The 22,813-nt window shown below is 37.6% G+C and overlaps 1 protein-coding gene across 9 annotated transcripts in view; it reads left to right on the forward strand.

The window, feature by feature from the left end:
- Positions 1–22,813, forward strand: part of NSD2 (nuclear receptor binding SET domain protein 2) — a 97,235-nt gene that overhangs the window by 36,824 nt on the left and 37,598 nt on the right. For 7 of the 9 annotated variants that reach the window (XM_030270573.4, XM_072927933.1, XM_030270572.4 and 4 more), the window contains 4 exons: positions 1,871–2,496; positions 17,585–17,750; positions 20,981–21,147; positions 21,519–22,010. In XM_030270573.4, the coding sequence (XP_030126433.1) occupies positions 1,900–2,496; positions 17,585–17,750; positions 20,981–21,147; positions 21,519–22,010 (1,422 nt within the window). In that variant the 5' untranslated portion in view covers positions 1,871–1,899. The remainder of the gene's footprint in view (positions 1–1,870; positions 2,497–17,584; positions 17,751–20,980; positions 21,148–21,518; positions 22,011–22,813) is intronic. The other 2 variants (XM_072927934.1, XM_030270574.4) reach the window with 1 other exon arrangement.

The following is a 22,813-nucleotide window of genomic DNA, read 5'->3' on the forward strand; positions in this document are numbered from 1 at the left end:
AGCTTGAAACACTGTCGTGTTATTAATTGGGTTGAGAGTTTGTCTCATGTCCATGTTTTCAGAGAAGGTATTGTGAAAGGTTCTCTTTAGGTTTAGTCATTTGTTCTGTTCTTGTTGAGTTTTGAGTTTCCTTTTATCTCTGATTCCTCTTAAAAAGACTTAATATAGTTGGCTGCTTTCTACTCATTTTATCAGAGACTTTATTGGTAATTCAGATTTCATCTGGATAAAGAAAAACTAGAATTTTTTTTCTTGCAGATTCACTTGGAGTTCAGGTACATTTGCTGTCCTTGCCTTGTTTAATGCCAGATTTTCAGCCTGGAGCGAAAAGGGTTTTCATCTCTCAAATGAGTTTATATAGCTTGTGTAGAAAGATACTGTTTTATCTTGTAGATATTTTAGAGCAGCCTGTTGGGGAGATGGGAGCATTTGCTAAGGAGTGATGGAGTTATGATTTGTAATTTTTTTTCCTGCATCTTTGTAAATGAAAAGGTTTCATGTTCATCAGCTGCTTTGAATTCAAGCTTGACATCCTTAAGAAGCTTTGCCAGGCTACAGCAGTGCTCAGTTATGAACGTGTTTACACTGCCACTCCTGATGTTGAGCTATCAAAAATGCAAGTTGGAGGAATATGCCAGGTGTAAGCATTGTAACCGTGTGCTTTAATAAACAAGGTGGGGTTCAGAAATTATTTCTCCCATAGCAACTGATAATTCAATAGTTATTCATCATGGTTTTTACTCCACTTTTTTGGAAGCACATGAGACTAGATTTGATGAAATTTTGATTCAATGTGACAGTCCTTGGACTTAATCATATATGAAATTGGTTACCTTGAGCATGGATATGATGATTATTGTGCTGAGCTTTCATAATATTTATGATACTGTATTTTTCTATATCATGTATGTATTGGACCTGGTAATACGAAGAATCTATGCATGTGAATTGTAAAAATTGAAACCATCATATTGCCTGGTCTAGGAGCACAAAGGAGTCATTCTGCCAGATTGATTTGTTTGCTACAGTGGTATGATGCTGAAATAGGCAGGGTTAGTTTTTAGAATCCTTGGAGAAGCTATTAAAGGCAGAAAATAGTACAGTTTTAGCTTGTTGCATATTTGCAAATTTCTGTAGGAAAAGTGGGTGTTAGAGGATATTGTTGCCATGAAAAATCTAAAATTCCAGGAGTTGCTTTGATCATTAAAATTTGTCCAGTATGGTCACTGGCCTGGAGGATTAGCTGTTTCCCAGTGGGCTGGTGGCTGGGAGTGGCTGGCCCAAAAGACTCACTCTTTAGTCATTCTTACAGCCAGAATGCTTTGGGAAATGTGTGGAGGCTGTCTGAGCTGGGTGTGTTCTGATGGATGACTGGAGGTCTGTTTGTAGAGTGAGGAAGGGAAGCCTCTGATGCTGCTGTCCTTAGTGTAGGTGCTACAGGAACACAGCCCATGGGGTTTCTGTGCTGGCACAGCCTCTTGGAGAGAAACTCATCTGGTTTATGTTGTTACTAATGGTATTATCTTGGGTCTAATCTCTTACTTATTTTATATAGTGCAGTACCTTTGTGTAATTATGGTAGGCAACACTCATGCTATAGATGGTTAACAAATGGTTAAAAAGAAAGCTGTGATTTTGCTTTCCACTTTCGCTTTAATAAAATTGATGATTCATAGATCTGTTTTTCTTGGGATTGTTTTGTAATGCATATTAACAGATAGTGAGGCATTTTGCCCCTGAAGATTGTAAACAAAGCTTTTTTTAGTAAAACTAATGAAGTACATTGAGTTTTATATTAGTGCTGATGTCTATCTGAATACTTAATAGCTTTTGACATTTCTTATTAAAAATATTTTTTGTCTTAATATAGCAGTGTAAGACTGGAAACATCTGGGCTGAATGGACTTTAGCATCAAAAGAAGTTCTCAACTGTTAACTCAAAAAATTAACTGCATCAAAATGAAGCAGGTACCAGAGATCCTTGGAAATACCAATGGGAAACCTCAGAATTGTGAAGTGAATCGTGAATGTTCTGTCTACTTGGGCAAAGCACAACTTTCTGCCACTCTACAGGAAGGTGTCATGCAAAAATATAATGGCCACGAGACTCTTCCATTTATTCCAGCTGATAAATTGAAAGATCTGACCTCTCGGGTGTTTAATGGCGAGTCCGGGGCCCAGGATGCCAAGCTGCGCTTTGAACCTCAGGAAATAAAGGGAGTTGGAACACCCCCCAACACTACTCCTATCAAGAATGGCTCTCCAGAAATAAAGCTGAAAATCACTAAAACCTACATGAATGGGAAGCCTCTATTTGAATCCTCCATTTGTGGAGACAATGGTGCAGATGTGTCTCAGTCGGAGGAAAATGAACAAAAGCCAGTAAACAAGGAGAGGAGAAGCAGGAAAAGAAGCATAAAATATGACTCCTTACTTGAGCAGGGTCTTGTTGAAACAGCGTTAGTATCAAAGACTTCAAGCACCACTGAAAAGAAGGTAGTACCTTTTAAATGTTTTCTGTGTTTTGTGAGATTGGTTAATCATACAGTAATTTCAGTGTTTGTCTGCTCATCTTCAGGCGTTTAGTAGGTGCCCTCACAAACAGGAGTAATTTTCTATGCCTCTCTTTGTCTCAACAAAGGACAGATGCACTCTAGTTCTGGTACCTGTTTCTTCCCCAGGATAGGAATACCCCATAAATTCAGTTTCCATATCAGTAAATTAAGTCTCCAGAGCAAATCAGGGCATGTGGAAGTGTGGGATGCATGAAACAGAAACTTCCTCTAGACATGTAGCCTAGACCAAGTCAGGATGTGCACCTGAGCAAGGGAGCTCAGGAGGCCTCTGCATTTAGAGATTGTCTTTAACTCCTGGAGAATGAGGTATTTTGGCTTCTTAATGAGCAGATGTTTCAGAAAAAAAACCAAAAAAACAAAAAAAAAACCAACCCTACCTTTTTTTTCTATTTCTGGTTCTGAATTAAAAAAAAATGTACTCAGCAGTCAGTTGGCTGATCAGCCGGCCTCTCTGCCATCAGATTTTGGCAATTGGAATGTAGTCCCTATGCCTATTTGTCATCTGAAAAGAGCTGGTTTTGCTTGCTATAATCCAGTGACTTGTTTTAATTTAAAATATCTCGGTCTTGTATTTGGTGTCATTAATTTTGTGGTCAAGCTCTTTGGTTTTTTACTTCTTTTAAACATTGACAGAAATGTTAATTTTTTTTTTTTTAATTTGCCTTACTAAGCTGTAAATAAGAATGCTGCTGGGAGCCCTTTCCCCCCTTTATTTAGCTTTTGTTGCTAGACTCCATTTAAAGGAATGTGGTTTGCAATAACTTTATCTCAGAGGAAAAACCCTACATAGCAGGCATACTTCTATGTATATTAAGTTTCTCAGTGAATAATCCAGAATGGTGTTGTATAACAATGGTGAATGTTGATGAATGCTTTGGATTGTTAAAAGGTCCTGGTTTTGCACACCTTAAACACAGAACGTATGTTACGGTTTTCTGTCAGCTGCAATTAATCATGGAATCGTGGGCTGAAAAATACCTCTGAGACCATCCAGTCCTACCATTAACACAGCCCTGTTGATTGTTACTTTCTTTCAAGGTTGCAGGTACAGAGAAGAAACACAGCGTCTGTATTGCTGATTTTATTTACAGTTCTTTTCAATAGAACTAATAAATGACTTCACAGAACTGTGTAAATGTGTTTCTGGGTATCAGAAATATTTATCATTTGTTTATGGTTTGAATGTATAATTTATCCTAAAATTATCAATACTCAGGTGTCAGGAATGTTGTTCAAAAGTTTGTTTTCCTTAATTTAGTTAAGGAGAATGTTTTAATGCTAACTGGTTCAGGCTTTTCTGAAACATTACTCAGAGGTAAAAGGTATGGCCAGCATCAATATTTCAAGTAATTCTTTGTCCAGCTCATTGTTAATAAGGACAAATTGGACTAAAAGGTGGCATGTTTAATAGCATTGACAACTGGAGCATATTTGTGTGAGTTTGTTAGTTTGTTTTTTTTTTTTCCGAAAGAGGAGGTGATATTTAATGTGTCCACCAATGCAGTTTGTTCTGAAGCCTTTTACACTGGTTGTCTGTTGACAGTGGCCTTTAATTTTTCCTACTGCGCAGTTAATTTAAAATGAAAAGAAAGGTTTGTCTGGCTACTTTAAGTTGTCTTTTGGGCAGAAATTATCAAGAGAAAACCGCATCAACACTGTTTCCCAGAGTGGTTGGGGCTCAGTGGCTGCTGAGTGATAGGGTTATTTGCTCCTGTGCCAAACCCCTGAGCTACCAAACCACCTGCTTGATCTCAGACCTTGCAGTATTGCAGCCCTGTTCTTTTCAGAGGGTTTGAAACAGAGGGTCACACTTCTGCCTTCTTTTTTTCCTAGCATGGTGCTCTGTAAAGCACAAAGGTCAAAAGGAGAAGCATTTAAAGGTTGCAAGATGTTATAAAGTAACTCCTTGATTGTAAAAAACCTGGGGCTTTTCTTTCTCTCATAGGAAGGGTTTTGCAACTGTGCAGGTTTAAAATAAGGAAAAACAAATACGAGGGAGCATGTGAAGGAGATTTTTCAAATGTTTGTCCACATGTACTTGTCAGGCTTGTGACATACATGTGTTTTCTGTGATAATAACTGTAATGTCTTAGTATCAGTGTTCTTTGGTTTCAGGCTCTAGCTGTTACTCCATGGCCAGCATCCAAAGCCTTACTGTTAGCGCATCATACTGTGGTTTCATGTAGCTGATTGTGGCTGCAAAGTGGAAGTTGGGTAGATATCCTTTGGGTAAAGCTGATTAATTTTGCTCTCAGATACCTGTTTATTGTAGGTTACAAGATAATGCAGAACCTGTTTGGTTTTATTTTTCAGCTGGTTTCTATCTCATTTTCATGTTGTCCAGCCTCTTACCCTTTTGATTTAGCAAAAATCACCATGTTTCAAATGCTGCCTTTTGTGTAGGGTAATTATATCTCTCTCTGGTGGACACAGCAGATTACTATTGCACTGAGGTGAGAGGCATATCATGTAACAAATGTTCCAGTGCTCTGCTGTTGGTGTTCTTGTTGTTTGGGCATTTTTTGTTAACAGAAGTGAAAGCTATTTAAAACACTGTCTGCGAGTCAGTTTTCAGCTGGGGATAAATGCGATCTGCCCAGCTCTGACGTGAGTTAGATTTCTGTTGATAACCACCAGCTTTTCCAGGCCTCTGAGGAACAGCTGTAATGCTTTCATTTTCCCAGGGTGAAGGAGATGAAGTGGGAAAACCTGTGCCTCTTTCCTCCTCCCCTCCCTCTTTTCACCCTTCTTTCCTCCACCCCAGTATCTCTCCCCCTGAGGAGTTTACTTTAAAATCCAGGCCTCAGGTGATAAGGCTTGGTTTCACAGCTTTAAAGCCAAGGCAGTGCACCCTTGGCTGTTCTTTGTTATGGGTGGTGGGTATCCCATGTTAGAGGTTTGATTCAGTGCCAGAATTCTGGGCTCCTGTAGCTGCTCATGTGCCAGGGTGCCCTGGGACTGGGATTTGTTCTGACTGCTTTTCCAGTCAGTTTTCACTACCAGTAAGGAATGAGATTTTCTTACTCATTGCTTGTGTTAGAAGTGAAGCAATCCTGTTTGCATTGCAGAGGTTTATTTCATATATTAATATGAAGTAATCCCAGTATGATCCCTCGAGCAATGCAGAGTTTCTGTACAGGACAGAGAGTACATACGTGTGCAGCTCTCATGCTGGAGGTCCCAGGGTAGGTCTGTGCTCTCTGTCCATGGGAGCAGCCCAGTCTGTGATCCTGGCACATCTGAGCTTGTTCTGCAGAAGCTGGGATGGGCCTACAAGTGGCAGTTTGCCCTTTTGGCTGGGCTTCCTGGCCTGGCTTCCCAGCACGGGTGCAGTAGCTCACAAAAGCAGCAGCACTATGTCCAGAACAAACCTGGAAGTCCACGCTCTGCTCTGCTTGCTAGTTTGAGGTTTCCAGCTGTGTGATACATGTACATGATTCAGAAACTATACCTTCCACATAGCTTCCTATCCACTTTTCTTGTAGTTCTCTTCTAGTATTGTACCAGAAACTTGGCAGGTTTTTACTCTCTCTCTGCAGGATATGGCCTATAATGACCTTGCGGTAGCTACATGGGGAGAAATTGCAAATTGCTGGAGAAATTCCACTAGTCCTTGTCATATGTTTATGTTGCCATTCATCTTCATAGAGAAAAACTTATCTGGCTAGCTCCATTATATCCAATATCTACATACTGGCAAAGATTTAAAAACCCTGTAAGGGTAGAACTGAAACAGTTTGAGGATGATCTAATTGTGTCTGTGGTAACTAAATACAGGAAGCTGGGGACCACTGAAGGTGATGATATTTCTCTGATGTTTGCATCTAAGCACTAGAGGCCAGCACAAAGCAACAAGTTCCCTTTGTAATATTGGAGAATGGAATTCATTGAATGTTTTATTATCCCATTGCAGATGGTACAGATAGATCCCAACATTGCTCATTTTGTCTTAATTTAAAAAATAAAAAGAAAACCAAGTAAAATAAGTATGTGTTTTCAGGGGAAGGACTTGATTGTTTCTTATCATCAGTTGTTAGGAATTCCAGGTAAATTACAGTTACTGTACTTGTCACAGAATGTGCAGCTAAGCTACCACAGGAGTCAGGATCTGCAGTTGTAGGATAAAATGAACTCAGTTATGTTTTCCTTTTTAATAGACTGTCTTGAGGTATCAGATCCTGACTTCAGGTGAGTGATAACACAGGCTGTCTGGCTGATGTCACCAGGATCCTAAAGGAGAAGGAGTAATCGTAAAAAATCTCTTCTGGGTGATCCCTTCAGGAACAAGAAAAATAACTTCTTATCCTTTTTGGAAGAGTTTCTGAAATACTGTTTTGCATTAGCCCTTAGTAAAGGATTAAATTTAGCTAAGCCTTGAGAACTTGTTAGTGCTAAGCAGCTCATGATGTGCAACAGTAATTGTTACTTCAGTACTTTAAATTGTTTTTTCTTAATGCCTCATTGGAAAAGTATCTTAAAGAACCACTTGTTCCTTAAGAAGCATTAAAAAGCATCCAGCATTATAGTGGTTTGAGGGGAGATTAGAAGCTGTGAGTATTCCCAGAATGGCTACAAAATTAATTGCAGAAAACCTGAGTATTTGTTCAAGCGTTCCATACCAGACTTCCTGTTCTTGTATGTAAAAGTGGCTGAATTAAGTGCACTTTTTACGTAAAACTGTTGTCTCAATCAGTGTTACCTAAATACATTTTTTGTCCTCTCCCTTCATAAACACACTGGTGGGAGAATCCAAATCGAGTATGAAATAATACCTTGAAGTGTTGACAAAAATACTACCTAAGAATAGCACTACCAGGTTGGATCAAGGAGCCATTTAATTCAGCACCTCAGCTCGGGGTAGGGTTCAGTGGGGGAGGCATAATGGAGAGTACAGATATCACAAATCATAGAGGGATGCTCCTTTTGGATATACTCAGCCTCCAGCAGTTTGTGACTCAGAAGTTTCTGGAATTGGTGATTTTGTATTTAATGGCTGTGGGTGGCTAAATTCATGGAAGGAGACCTCGGGTTCTTTTTGAACCAGTGTGAGCTTTTTGCATCCAATACATGAAGTAACAGGGCAATAAAGCAGCTCTTTCACCTTTTCAATTTGCTACCTACTTGTTTTGCTAGATTCTGTCATAATAATAGAAACAGGGATCATGGGCTTCTGTTACTGGTGATTGTGTAGTTTTCTCACAAACCTGCTCTGTTTTGAATTTCAGCTTGTCCAGTACTAGTGTGGAGTTCCATATATTATAGAAGCAATTCCAGAATGCTGCTTTGTGTTATCCTTTTTCTGCACTGTGCTGCCCTTTGGGTTCTGCTGTCTTGTGGTGTTTGTTTAGAATAAGGAACCAGAACAGTCGAGGACATTCAAAATATAAATGTCGTGTGAATGCAGACAGTGGCATGTTAATGATTTTCTATATTGTTCTCAATTTCATTATTTTTCATTATGAATGACACTTAGGATATGATTGATTTCTGACTGCTTCTGAACATTGAGCCAGGTTGAAAAGAGCTGTGGAAAAGAGCTGACCAGATGTAGCTAAGTCAAATTGAAAGAATGTCAGCATCTCTTGCATTTTTTCATATTTATCATTGGTTTGTGCATTCCAGAGATTTTTCTATTTTAGTTTGGTCTTTTGGGCATTATGGTGGACATGACAGATGAGGTAAAGTGGTGAGTAAGCCACCTTTTGAAGAACTAACTTCCCTTTACATGTCAGCAGCAGATGGTGTTGAGAGATTAATGGCAGTTTCTGGTTTTATAAGCTGACGGGATTTATTCTCAGTTGTTGCACAGGTAATGTCATTATTTAAATGATTTAAAATCTCAGCTTTTCCTTTTCCTCCTCCTGTATTGACCACCATGGGTTTGTTTGGCAAGGAATTTGCTGCTTGTTTCACTGGTTTTTTTTGTCTTTCTGTTGCTCTGCTCAGTGTTCTGCTTAACCAAAATAATGCATGTCTAAGTCTCACATGTAGCAAGGAGTTAGATCTGCAGTTCAGGGTTATGTTATTTGGATGGATTTACAGGCAGATATTTGGGAAACATTAGTGATCTGTACCAGATGTAATTTCTGGCCCTTATAGCCCCCCTTCTGTCAAGAAAGAAAGATATTTTGTAGTAACCCTTAGGCAAAGTAGCAAAAGCAAAATATTGTGATCTGTCTTGGAGCAGTGGGTTCAAACTCCTTTACAAGTTTCTTTGTTTTAGAGTGGATTTTATGTAGGGCAGATGAACTTTAGGTTCTCCAAAAGAGGTCTTTGTCCACAGACACTAATTTTATGTATGTCTATTACCATCTTTCATCATCTTTCTATTATAAATAAAGAGATCTAACTGGGCTAACTTATATTTTTGCTTTTTGTGAATACCTAAAGTACCTACAGGAGTTGTGCTCCCATGCATCATAAAATACTAGTAGCTAAAACTGTATGTTGTCAATAATCAGAAATTAATTCCCTTCTCAGAAGGACTGTTTTTAGAAATTACTATTTTGAAAGCTTACTGGAAGAGGGAAAACTGAGTCTTGCATATATTTTTGTTAAACAAGCCCTGCTGTGCTTGTGTGAGGAAGGGAATTTGTGACCTCATAGCAGCAACTAATGCTAGAAAAGCTTGATTTTGTTTATTTTTTGCTGTTTTGTTTGTTTGGTAAATAAATGTCAGCTTGAGTGTACATTGTGAATGCTTGTGATAAAATGAAACTATTTGAGATCTTAGTTCTGGTGGAATTGGCAGTACTTTTGTTACATGCATCATGATTTTGCACTGCAAAGATTGCCCTGTTTTAATATTCATATGGGGTTGGGGTTTCCCAGGTTTTCTGTACATTTTTATTGCTGCAAATAAGGGGTGTTTCAGAAGTAAACTTCAGTATTGCCAAGTTAAGGTAATGTCATCTGTTCAGGATTTTCTTGGTTGTCTTCACCCACCTGTCTTAGGCTTAGAAGATGAGGACCTGCCAGGTGAATCTAACAGCAGAACTTGTGAAACTTCTTGTGCCTGCCTTTAGGTATGGGAATTCATTTGAAAGGTCTGATCTCTAAAGCAAAGTAGTACTTGGATTATGTTAAAATATTAGTTAACTAACAGAGTCCTTTTATGCCAAATAATTGTTCTGTTTAAGCTTAATCAGCTGCCTTCAGAAATGTTCTTGCTGTTTAAAACAAACAAAAAAAAAAAGGTAGAGATAAGTCTCTGCCTTCATCGAACAGTGTCCTGTAAATCTAGTGGCCTTTTGGCAGTGCTGTCTGGACTTGGGTTTTTCATTATTTTAGCAATATTAGGATTCAGAACATGTACCCATGCTGTCTTGGATGTCTGTGAGCTGCCAAGAGGAGGATACCTGTTCAGAAAGTGTCTTGGAAAAACTGTAAGGGTGTAGAAGAGTGCTAAAGTCCTGTTACAGATTCTGATCTTAAAGAATGTGAAACATGGTACATGCAGATAACAAACCACATATGGATATGGCATTCTGAAAAGCTGTAGGTATGCTGAGATGATTTAGCTTTCACTCTGTTATCCTGTGTGAAGTTCATATGGAAATTGTTCAGAAATAATAATTTCTCATGCCAGAGTTCCTCATGGCTCTACAGTTATGTTTTTACAGGTTTCTGTAGCATCTTGTATCCACACTGTCTTATATACCCAGATACCACATCAAAAGTTTAAACCTGTGAGGGTGGGTGAAGGTTAGATACACAGGATATATGCAAAAATCTTTTTCTAATACTCAGTATAAAAGGTGGACATACTCATTATGATCAAACATCATCTAGTTTAAATTTCTGAAACATGGAACCTTTAATTAATAAGCCAGTAACTTAAAATTTAGGAGGTCATCTAAATGAAAATGCAGAAATTCTGTAAAACAGCTGAAAGAAACTAATCTCCATATTTTTAAGAAAGACCAAGGATTGGGAAGTGCTCCAGATCTCACATTTTATTGAATCTGTGAGCGATTGAATCTGTTTCTCTTCAGCTCTTTACTCTGAAAGAAGAGTTGTGTCCTAGTTACTAAAATACCATGTTAAGTTTATGTCTGAAATACTTGCGTATGTAGTGTTTGGGTAAAGGAAGACTGCTGATTTGAGTAGACAGATTTGCTTTTAAATGAAATTTTCTCATCTGCTAAAGATTTGCTAATGAGGGAACCAAAGCCAGAAAAAAAAAAAAAAATTGAAATGGAACCAGGAGTTTACTGCTTGATTTGAAAGACAAATTTGAACTTCTGTCTTGTTTTAAAATCCACAACCTACATTCTGAATCCCTGTCTAAATTTAAATTAATTTTATTGTCTTTTGTTTGCTTTCCCTCCTGGAGAGAAGGGTCCTGCATGGTGATACTCAACCTGCTGTTCACTAACTGCTTTAGATGAGTTCGTGGAAAGAAACTGAGGAAACAAACCCATTGTGATAAAACTTAATATGTGCTTCAAACAGCCTCAGCCAGCACAGAAGAGTTTTCAGATCTGTAGTGGTTTTCTTCAGCATGTTTGACAGTGTTTTATAACTTTGGCATCTAAGCATGTTGAGGGGAAAAAAGTAATCTGGGTTGTGGCAGGAAGATAAGAATATACTGTCTTCTGCAAACATAATTTTTCACACTGTCAGATTTGACCCCCTTTTAGTGATAGAAGAAATTAAGTGGTTAGTAATAGAAGCAAGTGAAAGATAACTTGATGAAATACATTTAATGTCATTGCTCTCAAAATTGAATTTCGAAGATTTTAGTTAAATCTCTAGTTCAGTATAAAACAATTACAAATCTGAAAAACTTAACAAGCCAATTCAGAATAGAGTTTGTTTGCTTTTCTGTTTTGATGTAGTCATTTCATGTCCTCTTCCCCCTCAGTAGTCTTTACCTCCCTGTATATTTTATGAGGTTGTTGCAGATTTAATTGTGCAGATGTGGATGCAATGGCCTTTTGGGAGCTGCAGTCTTTTGAAAGTTCTGTTGTAGTGTCCTCTTCTGTTTTACTGAAGATGGAACATAAAACTTTGCCAGTTCACTGCATCTTTTTTTGTTTCCTCATCCTTCTCAATTTTGTATTAATAATTCCATATTTTTTCCTTAATCTTGTGAGGTTCTGGTTTACTCTTTACTCTTCTGCCTGAAACATTCTCTCTATAGACAGTGGTTTGCAAGTACGTAATTGCACAGCATTCTTCCAATACAAATTGAACACAATGTAACAAGTGGAAAGGACTTCAGTTTTATTCTTAATGTGTTCAGTTATTTTTCATTTACTATTTAACTATACTTCTCTACATCGTAGAAGGTGTGGGAGATACTTGGACAAACTTAGGGCCTCTCAGGCCCTTTGGGGATAAACAGATTCACTATAGTGTGTGAATTATAATCTTAAAAAAATTAAAACCACTTAGGCAGTTAGGGTTGTGAGGATAATGTATTTTTATAGGCAGATTTACATAGAATGAATTCTGGCCATTTCTTAACAGACTTAAGTGGCCACTTTTTATTTGAAGCAATAGTACCAGTGAGGGGAATTTGCACTGCTTTTGATCAGTTGTAGTTGTAGTTTTGGGTTTTGAAGTGATTTGATTTAATGAGACTTTTGTCACCAGTCACAGAGTGAGATGCAGCCATTTCTCTATGGAATGACAGGGCATCACTCTTGGGGACAGTACCTGCATCCCTGGGTGCCTTTGGCTGAAGACTGAATGTGGATTTCTCTTTTGGCATATAAAATTCCTGAATTTTTCACGAAACAAGAGCTCTTCTAAGAACATAATTATTCTAGTGTTTTTTTGAGGAAGGAAGGCATGGGGTTGTTGTCCTGTTACTTTGATTTTTCATGTTTTTAGGTCATAATGTCCTTTGTTATTAGGGAATTCAAGCTGTAAAATATTACAAAAATATTATTTTCTGTTCTGTTGCTCCCTTCTTCTCCAGACACACAACCACATCTCCTAAATCTCTGAAAGGAATGAAGTTTTTTTTCTACTACCATTTCCTTAGCTCTCTATCTGTGCTGATAGACAGGGAAAACAAAACAAAACATTTTCACTTTTGTTTTCATTACACAGGTCCATGAGAGACAACAGGAGTTTAGCTGACAAAGCACAGCACAAGTAGATAGCAGGAAGAGAAAAATAATGTGTGTTTGGTCAGCAGCCAATCTTAGCTTTTTCCATAGGAAATAAATTGGTTTGACTTAAGTTTGTGTGTTCTACCTTCAATTCAAAATACATTTTAGTTGTGTCTATTCTGTTTAGGGGCCTTGATTATTTTGCTTTAGTTTCTTTGTAATGTGAGGAGCTTGGTTTTTATCCTGGCTTGCAGCTGTATCTCCAGCAGTCTGTGTTTGTAGCAGGACCTTCTGTTATAGTGAAAGTGGAAGTTCTTTGGAGCAGAGTGAAACTGAATTGAAAATGAAAACGGAAATACCAGACACATGCAGCTTAAGCTGTTCAATATGTACTTCCTAGTTAACATTACACAGAAAAGAACATTTACTGTCTTCACTTGTCTTAATGGTTCATACTTTTTTTGTCCAATATTAAATTCTTATGATGTTGTGAAGAGTTGAGAACTTCACCAGTTATCAACATTGTTCTTTGCATAATCCCATTGTGACAATTAGCAATGTTTTTTATTATTATTATTTCTATAGCTTTTCATGTTTATAGTGAAATAGTAGTTCTTTGATGCTCAAGGTAATTTGCAATAATTTTGAAGGATTATAATTCCTTGCATATGTGTGCACATGAGCATATACACACAAAATAGCTGAAATACAGACAAAACATCACTGTGTACTTTCAAAAGGGTTAAAGTAATCTCAATCTGACACCACCTAATACACCTTCTAGGTGTTTTTTAAAAAATTACCTTACTAAACACTCATCATGGTGTTTTTGTAGCAGAGTCTACAACAAACCTAAAGCTCTCAATGCAGTAAAGACGCTATCCTTAAATGAGTTTGGTTTTGGTCAATTTAAGATACTTTTAAGCTTTGAAATGGCATATTATTCATGATGTGTTCTTGTCTGATCATATTCAGTCAACGAAAGTTGACTGAATTCTTTTGAGCAAGTGTAGCCAAAGTTAATTAAATAGTAGTGTTTTCTATGGCCAAGCCACTTCTTTGGGCTGGTAGAATGCTGACAGCAGTGTTGTGAATTCTTGTCAATCTGCCTGTCACTCATTGCATGTGAAAGTGCTGAGAGAATGACAAACAAATCTGTCATATGTTAAGGAAAGAGGAAAGGCATGTTAAATTCTGTTTTATTTTTCACTCCTTCTCAGCCTATTGCAGCTGCTGGCCCAGATGAGTTTTTGAGGATGCTGCTTCTCCTCAAGTTATAATTTCTCAAAGGAAAACTCAGTTGCTGTAAAGAAATTACTCAATTTTCACACTTCATATTCTCCTGGACAAAATAAACTTGAAATCCATCTAGCTGCCTTTCCAAGCAATTGTTTCATTACTCCAGAAAGTCAGGAATTTCAGTGTCTGCCATCCTGAGTAGTGCAAAGCCAGTGGAATGGTTTGTGTATCCAGTGTTAGGATTAGTCTGTGTGGAGTCATCACCTCCACCTCAGCACTGCCCACCTTTGTAAATTCTCTGCAGTCTCATGTTTGAAAAGGGAACAAAATCCTCAAATTCCTTAAAGCAGAAAAGTAATCAGATCCCAAGTTGTTTCCTTGTGATGTTTAGTGTGACTGGTTTGAAGTTTGGAGCTATGGTGACTGAGTTGGGAGTTCCTCAAGCTGCAGCGCTTGCCTATAATTAAGGATGGAGAGGTGAAGGAAATTACATAATTAAATGCTTTTAATTCTGGCAAAACTGCAGTTAAAGGTAATGGGATGGGGCATGTGTAGGGCAGTCCAGACTTAGCAGTGACAGAACCAGAGGGTGTTCTGTGCTCCTCTGCAGCACAGGAAGCCTGTTGACATTAATGGATAGGAGATCTAATTACAAGTGAGAACAATTTCAAGAAAAGAGAAGCCATGAAAAAGACACAAAGGAGACAAAATTTAAGGGGAAGGTGTTTTAAAATAGTTTGATTTTGTGTGATCTTCCCTTTCTTTACAGTTGGGTTCTAAACCAGGAGTTTCCCATCTCAATTTGTTTTCTTAAGTATCATCACAGGAAGAATTGGTCAGGCTTGGCAGGAGATGTTCCCTGCATTCTCCTTTCCTGCATTCACACAGCCCACAGGCCTGTGCTTCTAGTCCTGCCTCTCCATCTTCATGGGTGCAGTCAGATGCCCTGTGCTGACTGACCAGGTATTGTTATGAGTCCAGACTTCCCTAAACAATTTCTGTTTCCTTTGGGAGGAAAAACTGTAGGACGAATTACTTTTCTTCTATATCATTTTCTAACTTGAGATTGATCTCCTGTTCTTTAAAAATGCAGAGAAGACAAGTGTCTTATAAAGGAGCTTCAGTCCTCAGTGTATGAGGAGATACCGTGAGAGGATTGGGTGGCAAATTTGTTTAGAAATTATTTCTTTTCCCCCCCTCATATTAGTAATTAAAATAACCCTACCTGGATACTGAAGTAAAATCTATACATGTGACTGCATTTGGTTTGCAAAAATGTTTCTGAGAGGGAGTATTGAATAAGCTGCATGTCCAGGAATTGCACCTCATTGCTTTCTGTTGAGATACCTATTGAATACATCAGGGCAATTCTCAGAATAAGAAAATCAAACTAAAGCAGAATGGTGTGGGAAAGTAAGATGAAAGTGAGCAAGTGGTGATATTTTCTATAGACTTCTTAAAAATCTAATATAAAAGCTCCATGGATATCAAATGCTGTGCTGTATTTTGCCATTCTTTTCAAGTATGAATGTTTTATCAATAGAAAAAAACATAAGTACTTCAAGCCTACCACAGATAAACCTCATAGGTTTTGTCAAAGCCTGTCATATTCAAGTTTTTTATCATGATCCAATATTGTAAGAGAATTCTGGACGTTTCTAAAATTTTGTGAAGTGCTTCTAGACACACTGGAATGCAAAATTCACCCCTGTACTTGCCACCCTTTTATATTATGCTGCAGTTAGAAGCACTGCTAGGGCCTTTTCATTATTCCAGCCAGCTCCCTCTCAGACTAGAGTCATAAATCTTTGTAGCTTAGTTGCACTTTCTGAAGAATGCGGGCAGTAATAAATTAAAAATGAATTTCAGGCTTCTGAGTAACTTTCACATTTCTGAAAAGTTGACTTATTGAAAGAAGATTCCAGCCTACCTCTTCAGCTGAAATGCTGCAGTTGGTTTGTTGTGCTAGGATTAATGTTTTTCCAGACCTGCCCCTGACATATGGGCTTCTTAATTTTTGCCTTTTAAGCATAATTTTTCATATCATGTTTAATTGCTAGAAAGAGCATTTGATTTTTCACATCTGCTTGGAATCTTTTAGGTCTGTTGAGAGTGCTGGACTTGAGGGAAGCTTGCAGGAAGGGTTCTCTGACAGTCTTAGAGAATCCTTAGAGAGCCAAAAACCTTGAGACATGGGAATGTAGCTCTTGCTGGAGTCACATGAACCAAGTGTGAGTTCATCAGAAAAGTTGAATCACTGCATGAGTAATTGTCCCTAGCAATCAGAGGGCATGCCTTCATGCATGTTTACCAAGCAGAGTTTTAAAAGCTTTGAGAATGGATTTCTGAGTACATTCAGTTTTATGGATTTTGACTGTGCCTCTCTATGTTTGCAAATAAATCTCTATGCAGTTGCAGCACTTGAAAGATTTCAGTTGTTTGTGTTTGGAATATAATGTGTAATTATTTATGGGAGTATTTTCTGGATTTGAAAATACATACAAGGTAAAGGGACTTACTCTGACTCAGTGTAATGCTCCAAGTACTTGTTTCTAAATTACAGATTTCTGCTTTTTTTAACTGTTTTCTTTCTTTCTTTCTTTCCTCTTGCCTATTCTAATTAATTTTAACTGCCTTCCAAATGATGAGATGGTACTATACAAGATGAATGACAAATGTTGCATATATAAATGTAGTACAAGAAAATTAAAAAGTAGATTCAAAATACGTGATTTTATAAAATACATGATATGTCTTTAATGAGACGCCTTCTGTGCTTTTTTACAGAGTTAGTGATTACCTAGATAAAGGTACACTCTATTTATATCAAATAGAACAGATGAAGCCAAAGAGACAAAATGCAGCTAACTCTGTGAAATGGTTTTATTTGGTGAATAGATGTCTGTGTGGCTGAACTTTGTTACGATGTAGTAAAAATGTGTCTGTCATAGGGAAACATGAAACACCCTTGTAGCTAAATCTATTCCTTGAAGTGGAAATAGTTCTGTAATCGTTTTCCAATAGCTAAAATAACTTTACAGCATCAATGGAGCACTCACAAACTTTTACTGCTAGAACTGGAGCAGAAAAAAATCTCAGAAAAGTTATGTGGGGAATGGTTCATGTTTACAAGTTCTCTGTATGTGAAAAAACAGCTGAAAGATGGAGGGCTTGGGTTTTAAACCTGGTTATTTTTGTAGTTTCTATTCAGATATAAAGACAGTATTTCAGTCAGTTCTAGTCTGGAGATTTTGTTTGGTTTTGGTTTTTTATTATTTTTTTTAATCTGATAGTACATTTGTGTGTATAGCACTTAACTGGATTAATAATATTCAATACAGAGGGAGGTTGACTTTTCCGCATCTACATCCAGTGCTCAGGTAATGTATTTGAAATCAAATTAAGCCTTCCTGATGGTCTCTCAGAAGTTATTTGAAAAGATAAAGGCAAACCACAGCTTACTTGCCAATATTTCTAATTAAAACAAAACTGTAACTGCAATGTGGATTTTTTTCACTGTTAGAGAACAAAATCTATGACTTAACATTTAACATTTTCATGACACATGAAATGCAATTATTGTTTGCAAACATGACAGCACTTCATTCTTATGTACTATTTCTTATTTTCCTCCTTCTATTACCACTGGTGCATATCTGAAAAAAAGATGATGATCAGTTTGACTTTTCTTTTTTTCTTTTTAAGGCTCCTGCTAAGAGAGATTCAACTCAAAGTACCATCAAAGAGGAAAAAGTCCATCTGTTGAAGTATAATATAGGAGATCTAGTGTGGTCAAAAGTGTCTGGCTTCCCATGGTGGCCGTGTATGGTTTCTGCTGATCCTGTTCTCCATGCCTACACTAAACTAAAAGGTATGTCATTCAGATTTCTTCAGGTGTACAAAATGATTACTTTGGAAAAATTCTGTTCTTCATCTGTGCAGTTGATCAGCAACTTTTTGTCAGCAGGAATATTAAAATCATGTAAATGATATTCTTGAGAATATAGCAGTGTGTCTTTTAACTCAAGTGTTCTCTGAAAGATACCAAAATTGTGAGCTGTCAGACTCTGTGGAATTTTCTTAAAAAAAAAAAGAAACTAAACCTAAAAGTGTTTTTCATTGTTTCTGTGGAAATGCTAGGTAAATTGATACAGGCTAAAATTGTTATTAAAGCTAATGGGAATTAAATATTCCTGATGATTGTGATTTACTAAAAGCAACCCATAATTCAGACAGCTAAATTTTCTCTGATTCATAGAGTCAATACTGATATCTACAGACAATATTGGTTGTTTTTAAATGCAGGAACTACCAAGTGTTAATGAAATTTTTAGGTATGAATTTGTACAATTTCTTAATCTCATTGCACCTTTGTTCTCTGTTCTGATAACTGAAACTTGAGGCTTTAGTAGCAATAAATATTTAGACTGCACATGAAGAAAGAGTTGGAAGGGCTGAAAGCAGTGAAGCATTGGGGTGGATTGCCCAGAGAAATGGTCTGATCCCATTCATAGGAGGTTTTTAAGAACAAATTGAATTAATATCTCTAGGATTATAGCTAGATTCAAAATTGGTAGTAAACCAAATGGCTTCTTGAGAACCTTTTCAAGCATTCATAATACATTTGTTGGAATTATTTTTATAGGCTCCTCAGACAAATTTTCCTTGTAGCAATCTTTCAGAGTTTGGATCAGATAGTCCTTGTCATTTTTAGTCTTTGGATTATTTGGTCTATATAAAATCCACATAAAGAGGTGGATTTTGAGAGTAGTAAAGCTCCTTGAAAGGAGCAAGGTTTATGTTCATTATCCAGAATCTTCGTGGTGCATCTTTATCAGAAACTATAGAAACAGACCCAGGAAAACCAAGTACCAAATGTCTGAATGCAGCCTGTGGAGCACAAACAGAAAAAAAGGCCCACATACTTTGTAATGTTAATTTCCATCTCTTTGAAGTAATGGGAATGATGGTGATTTCTCATATTTGCTCTGGAGTTGATTTGGGCCTGCCTTTTCCTTGGGGAGTTTAGTCAGGGTCTGGGCAGCAACCCTGACTGCTAAATGCACTCTGATGTGTGTATTTCGATCAGAAGGTATTTCCAGTCTCACCTTCCACCTACTCTTTATTATTTAGGCACTACCAAAAGTCTCTCCTTGCAAAAATAAAAGGTTTTTTATCAGGGAGTTGTAGAACTACTGAGCTATGTCTCTGTGGGCCAAAAAATTAAGTTTCCCTATGTAACAACCAATAATGAATGCCATTATTTTATCCAGGAGCACAGGTACAAATTGAACTCTCAGAGGATACTTGAAGATTCCCCACTAGGTTCAGTGACTCTGGTGGCAGCACTATCACTCAGTCTCCTTAATTAGGCAATTACAGCTGTCCAGCAGTACAGTGCAGAAGGAGCACAGTGCCTGTCTGCTTGGTAAAAGGGGTCTTGGCAGATCTTTAAGGAGGTTGGAAATGTAGGCTGTGGCATCTCTGTATGCAGCCAGGCATCCTTGTAAAATAGATTAAGTCAGAGATAAAGTCATAAGAGCTCTGTAGTCACTACTTAAACATTTTCTTGATGAGCCTAAAGTAATTGCTGTGCAAGAGTATTGATCCTGGCTATACAACACTGGAACACGTTAGACTATGGATTGGATGTGTGATGGTTACAATCCCAAGACTTTCCCTCTGCCCTTCCTCTAGATTCTCATATCTGATCTCAGATGAGTCATTATAGTTCTTGTAGCTCTCATAGATGTTATTATATATAGATTAAGTTTGTAATTGTTACAAAACATTACATGTATATGTTAAAATTTTTGCCCATACCTTTAATTAGGTTGATTTCATATTACCCTTCCAGAAGCCATATTTTACAACAAGATTAATCTGCCTGTTAAAGTAATCACCATTATTGGCTGAATCACCACAAAAAGAAAGTTCTTTCTAACTCTAGAAACTCCAAAAATAGAGTATGAAGCCATCAACTAGATCTGTTTGGTGACTAAGCCTGAAGATATGCAGTGTATGAATAACCTAATGGAATCTAGACCTAGTTTGAAGTCACCTGTAACAGAATTGTGGCTGTTATTTGTACCTGCTGGTTGTCCATCCTGACCTGAGTTTGTCCAGTCTATGTGTTGGACAAAGTGGTGTGGTGACACCAGGGAACCACAGGTACTGTAGGGAGCATATTTGATCTAGCAGGATTGAATTGGCAAACACAGAAGTGCAGGTTAAAACCTTTTCTGTTTCTAAACAAGACCATAATTTGAACACTTAGCAAACCTACAAGTTCAATGAACAAGGTGTTAGAGAACATCTTAAGTGTGATCTCTTACCTCCGCCTTTTAGAAATTCATTGTTAATTATGAGCCCTTTGAGTTTTGAAAGTGGTTTCTTCCTCCATCTCTGTAGAATAGCTGAGACCTTTAGAAGGCAAAGGTTATATGCCTGTATCGTGCCACAGTGAGACAACGTTCCTCCTGTTTTTCTAGGGGAAAAAAAGGAATATTTTTAGTTTTAGAAGAAAAAAATGTTTCCTATTTAGATGTCAAAATGGTAGTCTTCATTCCATTCTCTCTTCTGCCAGCCAAATCCTTTAGTGATTTCTTTGATTCCTGAAAAATCTTGATTAATATGAAGCTTTGATTGCAGAGGTTAAAACCAGATGAAATATGAGTCTCTGTTTAAGAACATTAAAAGATAAAGTTTAGGAGACTTAGAGAGGAGGCTGAGTGCAAAAGCTCTCCAAGCTGTGGAACCTTCTCAGTGTTCATTGAGAAATGAATATTAAATTCATTTTCAGAAACACCCAGACCTACATGTAAAGTTAATATACTTGGAAAACTGGCAGGTGATTGTAACCTCGAATTAATTTAGCCAAACATGTTCTTGCTGGGAATTAAACTATTGAGATTTTGGGTCAGACTTCATACATTATATCTTAGAGACTTTCAGGCTGGTTTAAGTGGGTTTTTGAAAGATTATCTAGTTTTATTGTGCTTTTGTTATGGCAACTGTAGCAGCTTACAGACTTCAAGTCTGAAAGTGCAGAGGCTTACCAGAGTCTGCATCTTAAATACATGTGGTTTTTTTAATTTTCAGGACAGAAAAAGAATTTTCGTCAGTATCACGTTCAGTTTTTCGGAGATGCCCCAGAGCGAGCCTGGATATTTGAGAAGAGCCTGGTGCCCTTCAAAGAAAAAGACCAGTTTGAACAATTATGCCAAGATAGTGCAAGACAAGCCCTCAATAAAGCAGAGAAAATAAAGGTAAGAGGTTATCAAATCATGCAAGATTTGGAGCTTTTTATTTTTACATTACGGGTATGTACAGGTATAACAGATATAAATAGGTATTATAAAAAGCTTAAAGACAACTTGTTTTACAGGGGTCTTACATTTCATTTGCAGATGCAAAGAGTGGGGTGATTTACCGCTGGTTGTTAGTCAGTAAACATTAGTACTCTTCTGCTTTGTCTTGGATTCATCTGTGGTATCAGAGGTATCAAATACAGCTCCATTTGAACTCTGAATTACAGATCTGCATGACAATTAGTCTCTTGGGGGTTTGTTTGGTGTTACTGTCAGCATTTTGAAATCACAAGTGGGCAGACTGCTCACGGGGCTGTCTCCTGTTGCAGATGCTGAAGCCGGTGTCGGGGAAGCTGCGGCCGCAGTGGGAGATGGGTGTGAAGCAAGCCAGTGAAGCGGTGGCCATGCCAGTGGAGGAGCGCAAGGCCAAGTACACCTTCATCTATGTCAGGGACAGACCTCATCTGAATCCTCGAGTGGCAAAGGAGGTTGGCATTGCTGTGGAACCCTTGGAGGAGATGGATGAGTCGTGCTACTCAAGTGAAGAAACCACTCCCAATCTGAAATCAATGAAGGAGTCTGGCATTCCTAGCAAGAGGAGGAGAAGGACATCAAAACTCTCTGCTGCTGATGATATGCAAGAGAGCAGTCAGTTGGAGGATAAGAATACTACTCCTCAGAAGTCATCTGAACAGGCAGAATCCAAAAGAGGGATAGGCTCCCCTCTCAATAGAAAGAAAACGCCGGCATCTACTCCACGAAGCAGAAAGGGCGATGCAGTATCTCAGTTTTTGGTCTTTTGTCAGAAGTACAGAGATGAGGTTAGTCTCTTTTAGCTGTTACTATTGTTGATTGCCTCTTCTCATTTCTGTACTTGAAGAAACTACTTTACTTTGGTAAACAAAAATTAGGTATTACTGCACAATCCATAATATTCTGGGTCTGACTAGTTAAGCCTGCATCGAATCTTACTCTAGACAGAAACAGAGAAAGAAGGGAATGCAAGTGAGCAATATAAACAAGATGGTGATAACTGCCTTTGTATTTCAAGCAAAAGTTGTGTTAATATCTTCCCACATAAACCAATAGTCCTTTGTATTAGCCATATTTTGTCTTTAATGTATGTACAATATAATACATACACATACATATATGCTCAGGCAAATATAACAGATTATGCTGTTCATGGCAATCTGCTTGTAGGTAGCTTTTACATTCTGAGGACATGGCTCAGTTGATTCTGTGTGTTCCCTTATCTTTGAACACCTCAAAACTTAATTTACTTATCCAGAACCTTTGCTGAGCTTCAAAAGAAGCTGCTTACCAAAGCTTGTAAAAATCACTGTCAGTGTGTGCAATCTTCTGGGACAAAAACTAGGTCCTCTTGAGGCACTTACACTCCAATACAAGGTAGAATAAATAAATATCTTATTATCAACACTTTCTAGGAAGACTTAAAAGAGTAAAAGCACTACTACTGGTGTAGCTCATTACTTTAAAATCAGGACGTACCATTTTTCTTCCTTACAACCTTTTGCTCCATTTTACATTACTGTTCCATGATCTGAAACTAGTTTGATAGCTTATGTTTTCTTGTACTATTACACATTGTTGACAGAAGGTT

The sequence above is a fragment of the Taeniopygia guttata genome, chromosome 4 (genome assembly GCF_048771995.1).
Source record: "Taeniopygia guttata chromosome 4, bTaeGut7.mat, whole genome shotgun sequence".
NCBI classification, from domain to species: domain Eukaryota; kingdom Metazoa; phylum Chordata; class Aves; order Passeriformes; family Estrildidae; genus Taeniopygia; species Taeniopygia guttata.